General features: G+C 47.4%; 1 protein-coding gene across 2 annotated transcripts; it reads left to right on the top strand.

Annotated features, from left to right (window-relative positions):
- The first annotated feature begins 207 nt into the window (after positions 1-207).
- ZNF641 (zinc finger protein 641) lies at positions 208-13,598 on the top strand. Of its 2 annotated transcripts, none has more exons than XM_070621152.1 (6): positions 208-367; positions 3,096-3,304; positions 3,905-3,996; positions 5,430-5,559; positions 6,199-6,312; positions 7,178-13,598. In XM_070621152.1, the coding sequence occupies exons 2-6, from the start codon at positions 3,121-3,123 to the stop codon at positions 7,930-7,932; spliced, it is 1,275 nt and encodes a 424-aa protein (XP_070477253.1). In that variant the 5' UTR covers positions 208-367; positions 3,096-3,120; the 3' UTR covers positions 7,933-13,598. The 2 variants fall into 2 exon arrangements, with proteins under 2 accessions (XP_070477253.1, XP_070477254.1); XM_070621153.1 differs by having other exon boundaries at positions 361-1,027.
- The last annotated feature ends 706 nt before the right edge of the window (positions 13,599-14,304 follow it).

The following is a 14,304-nucleotide window of genomic DNA, read 5'->3' as shown; positions in this document are numbered from 1 at the left end:
ACAGGACGCGGCGGGAGGCCGAGGGGCCCGGCCGGAAGGCGGTCAGGCAGGGAGCGGGCGCGGGCGAGCGGCCCCGGGAGGCCGCCCTCGGACGCCCGGGCCCACGACGCCCCTGGGGCTCGGCGGCGGGGGACGCGGCAGCCGCGCCCGCCCCTCCCCACGCCCGCGCCGCCGCCGCCGCCGCCGCCGAGCCCCGGAAGCGGGCGGGGATTTCCTGTGCCCGCCCCGCCCGCGCCCGCCGGGCCGCCGTCTCCGCCTGTCGCTGGCTCGGCGGCCGCCGGCTCCGACGAAGCGCAGGGCGGAGGGGAGGGGAGGGGCGGGCGGCGCCCAGGAGGGAGGCACCGGGCCGCAGGCCAAGCCGACCGGGGTGAGTGGGGCTGGCCTGAGGGAGTCGCGGCTGGCGGGAGGGACGCCTGGCTTCCCGGGCGGCGGGTGGGGGCCCGGTCCCCCATGGGGGCGGGTAGGAGCATCGACGCGGCCTCCGGGTCGCTGTCTTCCCCGGGGGTCCGTCCCACTGACATTCTGTGCCCGCCCCTCGCCCTGTCTCCCCGTCCCCATCGTCGCTGTCAGGCCCCGCGGGTCCCCGCCGCTGTCACTCGCGCACAGGTTACCCCGCGGCTCCTTTCTCTCCACTTGCTCATGCCCCAGTTCACGGGAAACCTGTTTTCTGACCTCACTTCCCCTGCTCCGGCTCTGCCTCTCTCGGATTCTCTGAAATCTGACCCTCTCCAGGGGCACTGTGACAAGAAGGAGGGAAGAAGCAACCTTACTCCGGAGCAGGCGCCCGTCCCGCCCACGCCCCAGCCGGGGCAGGGGCCGGGGTTCTGTGACAGAGCGCCGCTCGTCCCTGTGCCCTTGGGCTCCTCATTCCCATAGCAGGGCCCTGTCTCCGTCCTACAGCGCTCGCGGCAAAAACTAACTTCTGCAGGTGCCTTGCGCCCAGATAAGTGAGGAAAGGGGGGAAATGAACGCCCGAGAACCCCGCCTCCAGTAGGCCTTGGATCATCCTGGAGCCAGGAGAAACCAGGTTAGGGCTGACATCTCCACTGCCCAGGGCTGGCTCTGCGAGTGAACATCTTGGGAAATGCAGTCTGAGGACAAGTACCCGCCCCTCCTTTGCTGAGATTTTTGCCAGCGCTTCCACAGGTTTTCTGTCGTGGTCTGGAGAGGCTGCCGCTGGCCCCTTGGGCTCTGCAGCAAGAGGCTTCCCATCAAGGGACTCTGGGAAGATGGAGAAATGGGTTTGAGACAGGAGTCCAGATATTTAGCTAGAGTTGTAAAAGCCCTGAGGGAGGATTTGTGAAGAGAGCTAGAGAACAAGGAAGACTTCTGGTGAAGAGGGGAATCTGTGCCTTATGTGTTAAAACTGAAGCGAATACAGGGGCTGGAATTCAGAGGAGAGAGCTAAAATGGAAGTTTCCCTTTATTGCTTTATCATGAATTTTCGTTTCTCATGAGAAGTCTCGGAAAAGGAAACCTCCCAAGCTGGGAATCAGTCCAGGATGCTCTCATGAGGCCCTGAGACATCTTTGGACTTCTGAGATGAAAGGGGAATTTGTTCCCTTCCTGTGTATTGGGCTTAGAATTCCCACCTACCTCTTTTGTCAAAGACAAATAGGCAAGAAAATAAACAACTTGGCATCTGTCATTGCCTATCTTCTGCTCCTGGTTCTTGCATACATTATTGGATGGATGTGAGTGAGCCAGGATAGTTACCAAGGGTCTGACCTGTTTTTGGAAGCCTTTCACTGGCTCTGACTGCTTGGGTATTGAATAAGAATCACAAAACTATGATGTTGCCAAGCAGAAAGGGACTCTGTGCAGTCTCATAGATTATTTCTCTGCCATAAGGCAGGGAGGCCCCTATCACAACACAAGTGGGACCTGTCCTGCTCCTAAGATGTCCAAAGAAGAGCCCACAACCTGGTCCTGTGCACTGCAGGATTATTGTTAAGAATTTTTCTTATCTAACCTAAATCTTTTCTCTTGCAATCAGGAGAAGAGATCTATATAGAGATAGAAGACATCTGTTTTTTTATTCATTGGTAGCCTCATTCATCAGCCTTCTTTCCTAGGCAAGAGAAAACTGTGTCCATCATTGTTAACTTTTCCCCAATAGCCATATTTCCCACCCCTTTCTTCACTGTTCTTTCTTCGATGTACACACTCTAGCTTCTCCATACCCTTTTTAAAAACTGAATACATTTTTCTAATGAGATCTGAGTGATTCTTTCCTGTGTCTCAGGTTCTTTCCTGTGTCTTAAATCCCAGAGCTGTTAATTCACCCCATGTTAGCACCAACTGGTTCTCCTTTTTCCACTTTTAGTTCAAACACTTTCTGTTCTTTTTCACTTTTCCCAATTAGACATAAGCGCCTCACTAATCAACAATTTCTCTTATCCGTTAGGGTTGCTTTCAAGTCTTACACCTGCTTTCCAAGTTAATGGTCTTTCTACCACATTTACTACCAGTTCTCATTGTCTACGTCAGAGTGACAGGTTATAGGTCTGTTTCTTGAGGCTTGTCCTAAGTGAGGCACCATTTGGTTCAGCCTCATAAAGGAGGTGTGTGCTCATGACACATATGCCTTTTGGCTGAGACTTCTACCTATAGTAATCATTTCATTCTAAACTAATTAATGAGAATGGGGCTTGTCACAGAAAATCTTATGTGTGATTACATCCATTTTTGTTGAGTGCAAGTCTGTGTCCATTCCTTACTGAATGTTTCCAGATTGCTTACTTTACTGTATTTTCAGTGGTTGAAATTAATGGATAACTTTTCAATTTCCAAGATTATTCTTTTTTTTTAAATGAAGTTCTTCTACCTTTTAAGGATATTCTCTTTCTACCATGAGGTCCCCAAAATAACCATTAGTGACTTTGCTGTGTAGCACCTGCTCATTTCTTAGTTCCTCCAAGAGGCTTGGCTCAGGCTCAGTTGATTGGAACACACATCAAGCTTTTAAAGTTCATCTTCCATCAAGCTCCTCTTATCCACTTTCATCTTTTCTCCCTGGGCTGCTCTCCATAACTCCCTTAGGAATATTACCTCTTTCCATTTTCATGGGGACAGCTGATATGAATTTGTTCCAGGTCACAGTTTGGGTTTGCAGCAAAAATGCTTTCAGAACAGACAGCAGCCCTGGGGACAGGATGGGAGTCAATGAATGTCCAGCTGGATGGAGCAGAGCCCCAGGTGGAAAGGGGAACCCAGGAAGAGGGGCCATGGAGAACAGCCCCAGAGCCCCTGGAGCACCTGTGCTGTGATCTTGAAGAGGAGCCCCAGTCCCTTCAGGAGAAGGGTGAGAGCCCAGAGGGTGTGTGTGTGGAAAGCACAGCGCAGAGCAGTCTCCTAATCTCTGTTCAAAAAGTATAGTTGATCCCCAAATTGCTAGGGACTGAACAGCATAACCAGTGCCAGGACTAGTCCATTCTTCCTGGGCCCTCGTCACAGGAATTTAGGAGCTCCTGGATTCTGCAAACCATATAACGGGGCTTCTCCTTCTTCTTGTATAATTGCTCCCTCCAGTGCTGCAAGTGCATGGTTAGTGATATTGAATGTAGGAGACAAAAGAAGTGACAGCAACACTGATTACTGTTGGAGAACACACCCAGTAAGATGCACTTTGCAAGATGAAAATTACATTCAAATGATATCAGTTCACATCACAGCTAGTCTTTTTGAGATGGAGGACATAAAAGCTCTACTAAGAACCAATCAATACCCTTACAGAACATCTTGAGGGAAGGTCTCTTGTACTACATTTATGCATTTGAGTTTTACCAATGGGCATAGATATAGGACAAAATGTGACCCTTAAGCCCTTCTAAAATGGGGCCCAGGGTCTTACTGGGAAAGGGTGGATGATCCATCTCTAATGGTTCCTTTCTCCCCTCCCCAGCTCAGTCTGCTCCCTGGGTTCCTGCCATTCCCCAGGAGGGGAGCACTGGAGACTGGGAGATGGCAGCGGCACTTCTTGCAGCTGGATCACAGGTGGGCTGTGTGCTTCCCTTGGCCTCTACCAGGGTCTCATCACTGCTGCCTTTCCATAGCCTTAGCATCATCCCATTGATTTGTAGTTTCACATGGTCACTATCAGTATGTTCATCTTATAACTGAGCAGATTCTCTCCCTTTCCAAGGGGCTCATAATACGCTTGAAAAAATGAATGGAGGCATAGCAAGAAGAGGGGAATTCCTAAAGGTTAGGTTTTCTTTTTTTTTTTTTTTAATGTATGGCTGTGTTATCCACAGGAGGATTTTAAGAACAATTCATTAATGTCCTTTAAGAAATAAATCTGGGAGCCAGCCCTGATGGCCTGGTGGTTAAGGTTTGGCACGCTCCACTTCGGTGGCCTGGGGTTTGCTTCCTGGGCACGGAACTACACCTCTTGTCTGTCAGTAGCCATGCTGTGGCAGCAGCTCACATAGAAGAACCAGAAGAACTTACAACTATATACAACTGTATATACTGGGGCTTTGCGGGGGGAAAAATGGAAGAAAAAAAGAGGAAGACTGGAAACAGATGTTAGCTCAGGAAAAATCTTCCCCTGCAAAAATTAAAATAAAAAAAAGAAAGAAATCTGGAAAAATTAAGAGGACCTGAAGGAAGCTTGAAAGAACATAAAGTGGACAGGATTGGGTGGATGATGGAGATTTATGGAAAAAAGAGAAGATAGAAAGATGTAAAGAGGGGCAGAGCAAGAGAGAGAAAAATAGGTGTAGATTCAGAGGCAATGGGAGAGCCATGGAAGGATAATAATAATAGTAGTAGCTACACTCCCAGAGTGCTTACCATGCTTGCTATTCTCTGAGTGCTTCATGTATATTAACTTATCTAACCCTGAGAGAGACTCAACTGTCCCCATTTTACAGTTGATAAAATAGAGCAGAAAGAGATTGAAGCATTTGTGCAAGGTCACACTACTAATAAGTGGTAGAGCTAGGAGTCATTTGGCTCCAGAATCTGGCCTCCTAACTGCCATACTATGCTGCCTCGAAAGATAAGGATATGGCATGACAGGGTTGGGGAGAGAAAGAATGTTCTGTCTGTATCATTTTGTGCTGATAGGAAAGGAAAGGTCAAGTGGAGTAAGGAGGAGCTAGTACACAATTTTTGCAATGAAAAGAATAAGACAGGTGAGAAGAGACTGGGAAGACACCTGTAGTTAAACAAGAGCAATGAGTTTGTGGTGCTTCCAACTTCTCAGGGTCCCACTTGGGAAGCTCCTCTATAGACATTATCCTCACTCACTGACCATTATCTTTACCCCTCTCCTCATTTCCCCTTCACCAAAACTGTGAGGGACCTCTGGGCAATTCTTCTAGGTCCTTTCCTGCTCTCTCTCCTCTCCTACATGAGCCTTTTATACTAAGAACACATTTTCCTTAAGGAACAGCTGCTGACCAGGCTATATTTTGTTTCAGGGCCTGGTAACCATCAAGGATGTGTCACTGTGCTTCTCTCAGGAGGAGTGGCGGAGCCTGGACCCCTCTCAGACAGACTTTTATGGAGAATATGTCATGCAGGAAAACTGTGGGATAGTGGTTTCTCTAAGTAAGCATGACCTTCCCCAGCCACTAAAAGATTGTACTCTGGGAGGATGGAGCCATCTGCTCCAAGGATGTTGGGCAGTGTCTGTCTAGGGTTCATTCCTTGGCAGGGAATCTGTCTAGGTTCCCACCAAAGAAAAAGAAGTAGGCCTAATCCAAGGAGAATGGAAGTGATGTGTCATTTTTTAAAAACAACAGCAAAATAATGCTGAATTATAGAGAAGAGGACTTTAGACTCTTCTTGTTTGAGAATTGGGATGTTCTTACAAAGCATAGAGAGGACATGTAAGAGATGGAACTGAGTCCTTGGAAACTCAGAAACCATCTAGGGTAAGATGGGAGTGCAGGGGGTGGGACAGCTGTAGTCAGGCTAATTATGTGAAGTTATGACCAGAAAGGACAGTTGGGCTGGAGGTATTTGAAATTTGATTGGAAGAGAACAGATTCATTGGGAAAGAGTGTGATTTTATAGAAGAAAGAAGAGGGACTTAACAAAAATGGGAAGAGGGGGCAAGGGAGAGGTCTGAATCTGGCCTTCTTTTATCTAGAGTTCCAAGGAATAATCTAAAAAACAGCTTTTTTCAGAAATATAATATTACCAGTTGAACTCATTGCCATCTCTGTTTTCCTTTCCTGTGGGCAGGATTTCCAATTCCCAAACTGGACATGCTTTCTCAATTAGAAGGAGGGGAAGAACAATGGGTCCCTGACCCCCAGGACTTAGAGGAGAGGGACATCCTGAGGGTCACATATACAGGTAAGGACCTAGAATAGACTTTCAGCCACTGCCTTCACCCCTCTTGGAGTGTCATCATTACATGTCCTTCTGATCCCTCCTCTGCCTCAGAGAGTTACAGAGTTGAAGGGTTTAGAGATCTTTTTCTTCAAAAGCAAGACAGTGAAGCAGAAAGGTTTAGAAGGCAGGCTCTGGAGCCAACTTTTGTGGATTTGAATCCAGGACCATACCTGTGGGACCTTGGAAAAGTAATTAACCTCTCTTTGGGTTCCTGATCTTTAAATTATTGTGAGATTTAAAATGTTAGCCTAGTAGAACAGTATCAGGCACATAATAAGCACTCAATAAATGTTAATTGTTGTTGTTATTGTTCAACCTCCCACCCATTGTGGAAACGCCTTCCACAGAGTCTCTAGTATTGCTGACAGGTGGTCACCCAGCCAGTGATGACTGCAGCACATTCCGTAACTCTCTCCATCTGTGCTTAGGCAGGAAGATGGTGATTAATAGTAAATAAATAAAAGAAAGAAATAACAACAATAACATAAGACCATTTACTAAGTGCTTACTATGTGCAGCTGCTGTGCTCTCTACCTTATAACACCTACATTATAATTGCTCCCATTTTACAAAAGAAGAAATGAAGGCTTACAGACATTAAATGGGAAAGCTGAAATTCAAAATTGGGTACTCTGCCTCCTAAACCTAGGATTTTAACCTCTACATGTCTTGCATTGTCTTGTACAACATTAGAAGCTGTTTTCTCAGGACTCCTGGGGTGAGGTTTAGGCCCCTAATAGGTATCATACAGCCTCCCTGTGACTTGGCTCCTGGGGTACTCTCTTGTGACTCCCCTCTTGGGATCGGTATTTTCCCTTCTCCACAGGAGATGGAAGTGAGCATGAGGGGGATACCCCTGAACTAGAAGCAGAACCTCCCAGAATGTTATCTAGTGTGTCCGAAGATACTGTGCTCTGGAACCCAGAGCAGGATGAGAGCTGGGATTCCATGTCCAGGAGCTCCAGAGGAATGCTCCTAGGCCCACCTTTTCTTCAGGAAGATAGCTTCTCAAACCTTCTGTGTAGCACAGAGATGGATTCCCTGTTAAGACCGCACACATGCCCCCAATGTGGGAAACAGTTTGTGTGGGGCTCCCACCTTGCCAGGCACCAGCAAACACACACTGGGGAGAGGCCCTACAGCTGCCTCAAGTGTGAGAAGAGCTTCGGGCGAAGACATCACCTGATCCGGCACCAGAAAACCCACCTACATGACAAGCCCAGCAGATGCTCTGAGTGTGGCAAGAATTTCCGATGCAACTCCCATCTGGCCAGCCACCAGAGAGTGCATGCTGAAGGCAAATCCTGCAAGGGCCAAGAGGTTGGAGAGAGCCCTGGGGCTAGGAAACGGCAGCGCGCCCCACCAGCACCAAAGTGCCATGTGTGCACCGAGTGTGGGAAGAGCTTTGGCCGACGGCACCACCTGGTGAGACACTGGCTGACTCATACAGGGGAGAAGCCCTTTCAGTGCCCTCGCTGTGAGAAGAGCTTCGGCCGTAAACATCACCTGGACAGGCACCTGCTGACCCATCAGGGACAAAGTCCCCGGAGCAGCTGGGACAGAGGGACATCTGTCTTTTGAAATCTGTTTCTGCTGCAGCTGTGGTCACATCTGTCAGCTGGTGCTATCAGGAGTCTCTGCCAGAGCTGCCCCTCTTCTGCACCTCAGTGGCCAGATTCATAAGCCCTGGCCCCATCCCTAGAAAGATGAGGTTTCGGTTTGGGCCAGAGCGTTTCTCACCAGTTCTGTGAGATACCACATAAAATAGAATCCTTTGGGCAAAACTTTTGGGAAACAAGTGCTTACATGGGCTGATATTCAGCCTGAGCCCATTCTCAAGGGTACAGTGGTACTAGCAATTTATGACTGAGGTCCATTCTGATTGGAGCCTATGCCATACCAGTTGTTAAATATTTTGAGTATCACATTTGTATACCATAACTTTTATATTCTCTCTATATGTAGAGAGAGAGAGACTCTACTGGCATATTAAAGGCTCTGAAAACTTATGCAGCAGAACAAATTGTTAAGCCTCCTTTAATGCAGTGTTTCCTAAATTTATTTGACCTCAGTATCCTTTCTATCTCACATCCCACAGAACTGGTGACTCCATGAAACACTCTGGTGAACACTGGGTTAGAGAGTAATGAGGAAACAGGAAAAAGATAGTGATCAGGCACCCAGAGCCCCCTTTTTATATTCAAATGAAAGCCAAGGGGCAGACCTCATTCCTGGGTGGGTCTATCATCCTTACTCCAATCATCCAAATATATATCCACACCTCTCACCCCCACCTGCTGAAAAATAGAATAACCTTTTCACCCCCTATTCCTGTTCCCTTCATCCTGCACATACATATATCCAGCTGAGAGATCACACTACAATGCTAAGAGATGACCCTTATACCCACAAGTAACCCAGGCCCACACAGAAGAAAAAAACTTTATCCCCTTGAACAGACCCCTCTCCTCTTGACTGTGTCTTTATGTGTCTATGTGTATCTTTGTGCAGGGTCTTTGAAGAGAGCATGCAAAGTGCATACTGTACAAGCTAGATTTTCTAGCGGTTGTGTTCTGGGGATGAGGGTAGTAGGGATTGTATGGGGTTTTTTTGTTTTTGTTTCAAGATAGGAAGTAACCTGAGCGATGATTAAGGGAGCCCTAGTGGAAAGGGTTAAGTGGTGGGTTATGTTGTGGGCGTCGAGGTATAAAGCCTTCCCCAGTATCACTGAGGTCAAGGCAACTGTGGATATATATGTCTACATCTGACTCTCTGGGCTACAGATTCTTTTTGCCTGGGAGGAAGGAGAAAGAGACATCCTCAGTAAGGCAAGCTTTTTCTTGATTTCAAGCAAAGTGCATATAGAAGCTTTGTGTCGAGTGGGGTTTTTGTCTTGTTTTAAGTGCTGGGAAATGAGGGCAGGAATCATAGTTGCAGGATGTTGTCATCACTCTCGTTTGACCTTGATTGCCTCATCAAGGGAGCAGAGTTATTCTTGAGGATCTCATTCTCCCAGAAACAGAACTTTGGGGGAAATGGCTATGGTTTAGCTTTTCAGCTGGTGCAGGGTAATGAGCTTTCTGGTTGGTTGTCCTCCCAATTCTGGGAAGATGTCCACTCTAAGACTGTTAACTCCAGGACTTGCATAAGTGTTGTAGCATCTGTTAGTTGATGAGTTGGTCATTGTTTCTCTTTATTGATGATGTGTTAATACCAGTCTTATAATTTAAAAGTTACCTCGTATGTAGGAGCAGTTTGGGATTTGGGGGGGAGAAGAGCAAAGAGGATGGAAGTGGGATATTTTTTCTTTAATGCTTAGATTCTGGGTTTTCATTAACATGCTTATTTCTCAACCACAATTGGTCAATTAAACAGGCAAGAGGAAGTGAGCTGCAACAACCTAGTTCAATGACTGTCCCATTTGCTTAGGAAAAACTGGGTGAATCACAGCTCCTCAGTCCTGGACCCAGATGGAGCTGAAAATAGGATTATTTTGCTGACTGGGCCTCTTAGATTGGATATTACTTGAGCAACCCAGCACCCACCTCCCTTCTGCTGCTCAGAGCGGCCTTCCCTCTTTGCCTGGAACATACTTCTCTTGCTGTGTTCCTAGGAATAGAGCAAAATGGCCAGGCTTTTATGGTGGCCTTGTCCTAGATCCTCAGAGACAGAAGCGTTTTAGGATCAGTATTAGGAGATGCCCCAAGTAAGAGGAAAGTAATGGATTCCAGTGGTAAAACTGGACTATGCCATTTCTTTTACCCTCCCACTATGCCTCAATTAATTAATGCAAATCATCTATATGTAAGCAATGGTTCAGAATCTGTTTTGGGTTACAGACCCTTTTGAGAATCTGATAAAAATCATAAACTCACTTTGGAGAAAAATACATATTAGCAATTTGCTGCATTTTGCATACACATTTAGCAGGTTCAGAGCCCATCCGTGGAATCACTAAACTGAGGTCAAAGAAAGGAAGTTACCCTGACCCAGTATGGTCATTATATATATTTGTGTCAAGAATTACAAGGCAAGGATCACTAAATATTTTAAGGACTAAGATACAGAGGCAGTAGGGTATAAGAATAGTCTGGTCTTTAATGACTAAATGGTATTGCTTACATTCTACTCTGTTTTTTAAAAAAAGATATGACATGCTGACAAATGCAGCTCCTCACAAACCTTGTTTTAAAGACTCGTGGGAGGTGACTCTCCATACTATCAGATCACACCTCTTAATAAGCAGATGATAACCTCCAGCCTTTGATGTGTTTTAGTAATTGTCAGGGTAGAAAGTGAAGGCCCCAAGAGTAGGTACGTAGCACCCAACTGAAAGGTATCGAGGAGTCTAAGGGGCTTCTGCAGAAGGGGCATCCCTTTAGGTCATTTCTCGTGTACTTCTGTCTTCTCTACCTCGGTCCAACACCACTTCCCTTGGACAAAAAATAAAATAAGCAACAGCCATTAGATGGGTGAATAGATTTGAATGATTTTTTCCCACAGGGAATCAGCCTCAAATTCCCATCTTCCTCCCAACTCCCTCTGCCACATGTTCACCCTATCCCCTCTGTGTTCTCTCTGGGCAAAATGTAAAATAGAGAAATCCATCTTCAGGAGCCTGTCCCTTTTTTCCCCTCTATGGTGATTCTACCCTATTCAGGGCCCAAGTGTCCTCCCCGCCCCATCCCCCACCCCCGTCAAAGTATCTCTGCGAAGCATCCCTTACACTGGAGAACATAACCCAAAGTGTTATCTTTTCCCAGAGCTGTTTACATTTTAAGCCTTACCTCTGATAGTGTAAGTGGAAGGAAAAGCTTTTCCCTTGTTAGAGTGATGTTATGCCTTCAGGGAGCTAAAGGGGTGATAATTTGGGAGAAAATCCTTCCCCTTCCAGCACTCCTGCAATCAGATCACTGTTTCCTGTTTCCATCAAGGGCAATGAGAGCCCTGACTAAGAACCAGAGATGCCGGAAGACAGGTTCTTTCCATCTCTATTCAGATGCATGCACTGGGGTGAGCGGGGCTGGGCAATAACAGAAAAGTGAAATCTATTCCCTTAGACCCCTTGGAGATCCTGAGATGGCAAAATTTCCTTCTATTCCCTGGAGTGCTATATTAGGTTACAGGTCTCAAAATGTGGTCTTTGGACCAGCAGCATCAATATCACCTGGGAACTTGTTTTAGGAATGCAAGTTCTCAGGCTCCATCTCAGACAAAGTGAATCAGAAACTCTGGGGGTGAAGCCCAGCAATCAGTCTTTTAATATACGTTCCAGGGTATCTAATGTGTGCTAAAGTTTGAGAACCACTGGCTAGGAGATTCAAATTCCATTTCAATCAGTGGTACCTCACCCTCTTCAGATGGTGAGAGAGGGGTTCTTCACACTTCTCTTGTCAGATTTGTTTTCTGCAACTTCTTTAGGCTAGTTACTCCTCAGTTGTGTTACCCTTGAGTCCAAAGGTCTTCATCCTTAAATTAGTGAAAGGACTGGGTTAGTCACCAATTTCAGAAACCAGTGGGGCAACTACCAAGCTGCTGTGATTGGCTGGGGCTGGAGCTTTTAAAATGGGCACTGAGGATTTGTGCATCCAGAAATCTGAAAGGACAAAAAGGAGCAGATACCTCAAGGGAAATCCAATGTAAAACTGAAAAGCTGACACCCAAGGAAATGGTCCTCCTTTGCTAGTTATCTGGTTCTTTTCTATGCCTAATAAGTTGCCCTGGAGACAAGCAGGGTAGGCATTCAGCACAGAGGTAGAGTGTAAGGCCAGCTGTCTCAAGCCCTTAAGGACCCAAGTTTTCCAATCTCACAATTGCATTGAACACCAATAAGGTGCCATGTAAGGGATTTCTAATGATGATTTGGCCTACCTTATGGGCAGGGCAACAGGAGCACCAGAGAACCCCTGGGACACAAGAAGGAACCAGGATCATTTAGTTAGATGTGACACAAGTGAGATTTGAACCCAGACTCTGCTTACTAGGTAGCGGTAACCAATTCGCCTATGTCAAAAATGCATTCTCCTGCTTTTAAAATTCTGTCCAATTCAGGCTGTGGGAAGGGATCTGTCTTGTAGGTCATGGCCCTATTACCTCTTCCAGCTCCTTTCCTGGGCACACCCACGAGGGCGGAGTGAACTGACAGTTGCCAACCTCCCACCTCTGTGGGGATCTCCAAGGTCAGAAGGTTAGAGTGAACTTAAGTTTCTTTGGGCGAGGTCAGGAGTCGCCTTCTCCAAGGCAGAGAAGCTTGGCTATGGGTTTCTTCAACTCCAGGCCTCAGGCTCTCTCCCTCTTTCCTTTCCTGTCACCACTCTCGTTTTCCCAGTAAGCGGGGCTCTTCCTCCAGTCTTCACTCCCACTTCTCTTTTTCAGGTGATTTGGTTTGGTATTTTGTTTTGCCTGGGGAATGCCACACCTTCCCAAGGGTATTCATTCTTCCCAATCCCTATCCTTCTCCTTCCATCAGAGTTTCTCTCTTGAAGCTTCTGGCCAGTTCCGTTCCCTCATGAGCCCACTTGCTCTCTGTCTCTCTGCCTGTTGTCCAGTTTCTTTTCTGTCAGCTTTAAGCCTATTAAGCAGAGTCATTCCTCAAACTTCCCACTTTCGTCCCTCAAATTCCTAGCTTGGCTGTAGCAGCTCAGCTGCCATCTCACCACTCTACATCTTTCTCTCTCTCATGCACACGTCCCTACATCCAGATTTGGCCAAGGTTGCCAGTAGTGCCAAATCCAGGCCCTTTATTCCATTTTCTACAGGCTCTTCTTCCCTGTAGCCTCCAAAGTGGCCTTCTACTTTTTGTTATTTTGATTTACTCAGTCCCTTCTTGTCTCTTGTGGCTCCTGAGAATCAGTCTCAATTCTACAAGCCATTTTCTGTGTCCATACTACATGGCAGGCACTGGCTGTTCCAGGCCTGTGAGATCTAGTTTTACCATGGTCCCTGTACTCAGGATGTTCCTCAGCTGAGCCCTCCCCTGCCACCACTTTCCTACAATGCCTCATGACACTGTGTGCCAAGGCGCCTCTTCCAGGAAGCTTTGCGGGTATATACCCACTTGCCATCCAACCTATCTGCTCTGTGCCTGCCAGATTTCTAGCCATTGTCTGACTTGGTTCCCTCTGATGGACTGTGAACTTCCCAAGGATTACCCAATGGGGGACTTTCATCTGTATCCTTAGGGATCTATAATATGCTCTTTATGGTCCCTGTGAGTTGAATAAAGGATGTATTGGCTGTGTCATTGATTTCCTCTCTCGGTCCTCTCCTCTACTCCTCCCTCCATTCTTAGTTCTTCTCTCTTGATAAAAGGGCTGCAACAGAGTGGGTGACACCAGACAGCTGGTGGAGGGGGGGAGTCATGCAGTCTCATGCAAGCCCCCTTGGCACCCCTCCCAAAATATAAGCCTCCAGATGCCACAAGTTAGGCTTCCCTGCTTCCCTCCTGATGTTCTGGCTCTCAGAAGTCACTCACCAGTCAGCCAGCAGGAACTCAACCCAACCTGGAGACTGGGATGAAGGGAGGGTGCAGGGGTGCAGCAGAGTGCCTAGCAGAGCCATGCCTGGGGTGAGGCAGTGAGGGCCTAGGATGCACATTTAAGGAGGCCCTCCGTCTCAGGGTTGTCAGGGTCGTTCAAGTGCTGGCCCTGCTCTTGGGAGACCCTGACAGTGCTGAACTGGAGTCTGGAGCCTGAGGTGGTGGTGGTGACTGTGAATTGACTCCCTAGGCAAATTTGCAATAATTGGAAATTTGGGGGGAGCCAGGGGAGGCATGCACAGTTGAGGTTAGGCAGGAACCAGGTCCGCCAGACTCATTTGCCTTTGAGGGTGAAGAGGCTGGACACCTGGCAGAGCGTATTGAGAGGACAGGGTAAGAAATAGTGTGAGAGAAACGCGGAAGGCTGGCATGGGGGAAACTGCCAGCCTCTGACCCACTGACAGGGCCTCCCGCCC

Source organism: Equus przewalskii, chromosome 5 (assembly GCF_037783145.1).
Source record: "Equus przewalskii isolate Varuska chromosome 5, EquPr2, whole genome shotgun sequence".
Classification (NCBI taxonomy): domain Eukaryota; kingdom Metazoa; phylum Chordata; class Mammalia; order Perissodactyla; family Equidae; genus Equus; species Equus przewalskii.
The sequence above is the reverse complement of the archived record's forward strand: the minus strand, read 5'-3'. Positions and strand labels throughout refer to the sequence as shown.

Excerpts from the sequence above, each read along its gene's own strand:
- ZNF641 (XM_070621152.1), top strand. The coding sequence starts at position 3,121 with ATGCTTTCAGAACAGACAGCAGCCCTGGGGACAGGATGGGAGTCAATG. Across the intron at positions 5,560-6,198 it reads TGGGATAGTGGTTTCTCTAA|GATTTCCAATTCCCAAACTG; the intron begins GTAAGCATGACC and ends TCCTGTGGGCAG. Across the intron at positions 6,313-7,177 it reads CCTGAGGGTCACATATACAG|GAGATGGAAGTGAGCATGAG; the intron begins GTAAGGACCTAG and ends CCTTCTCCACAG.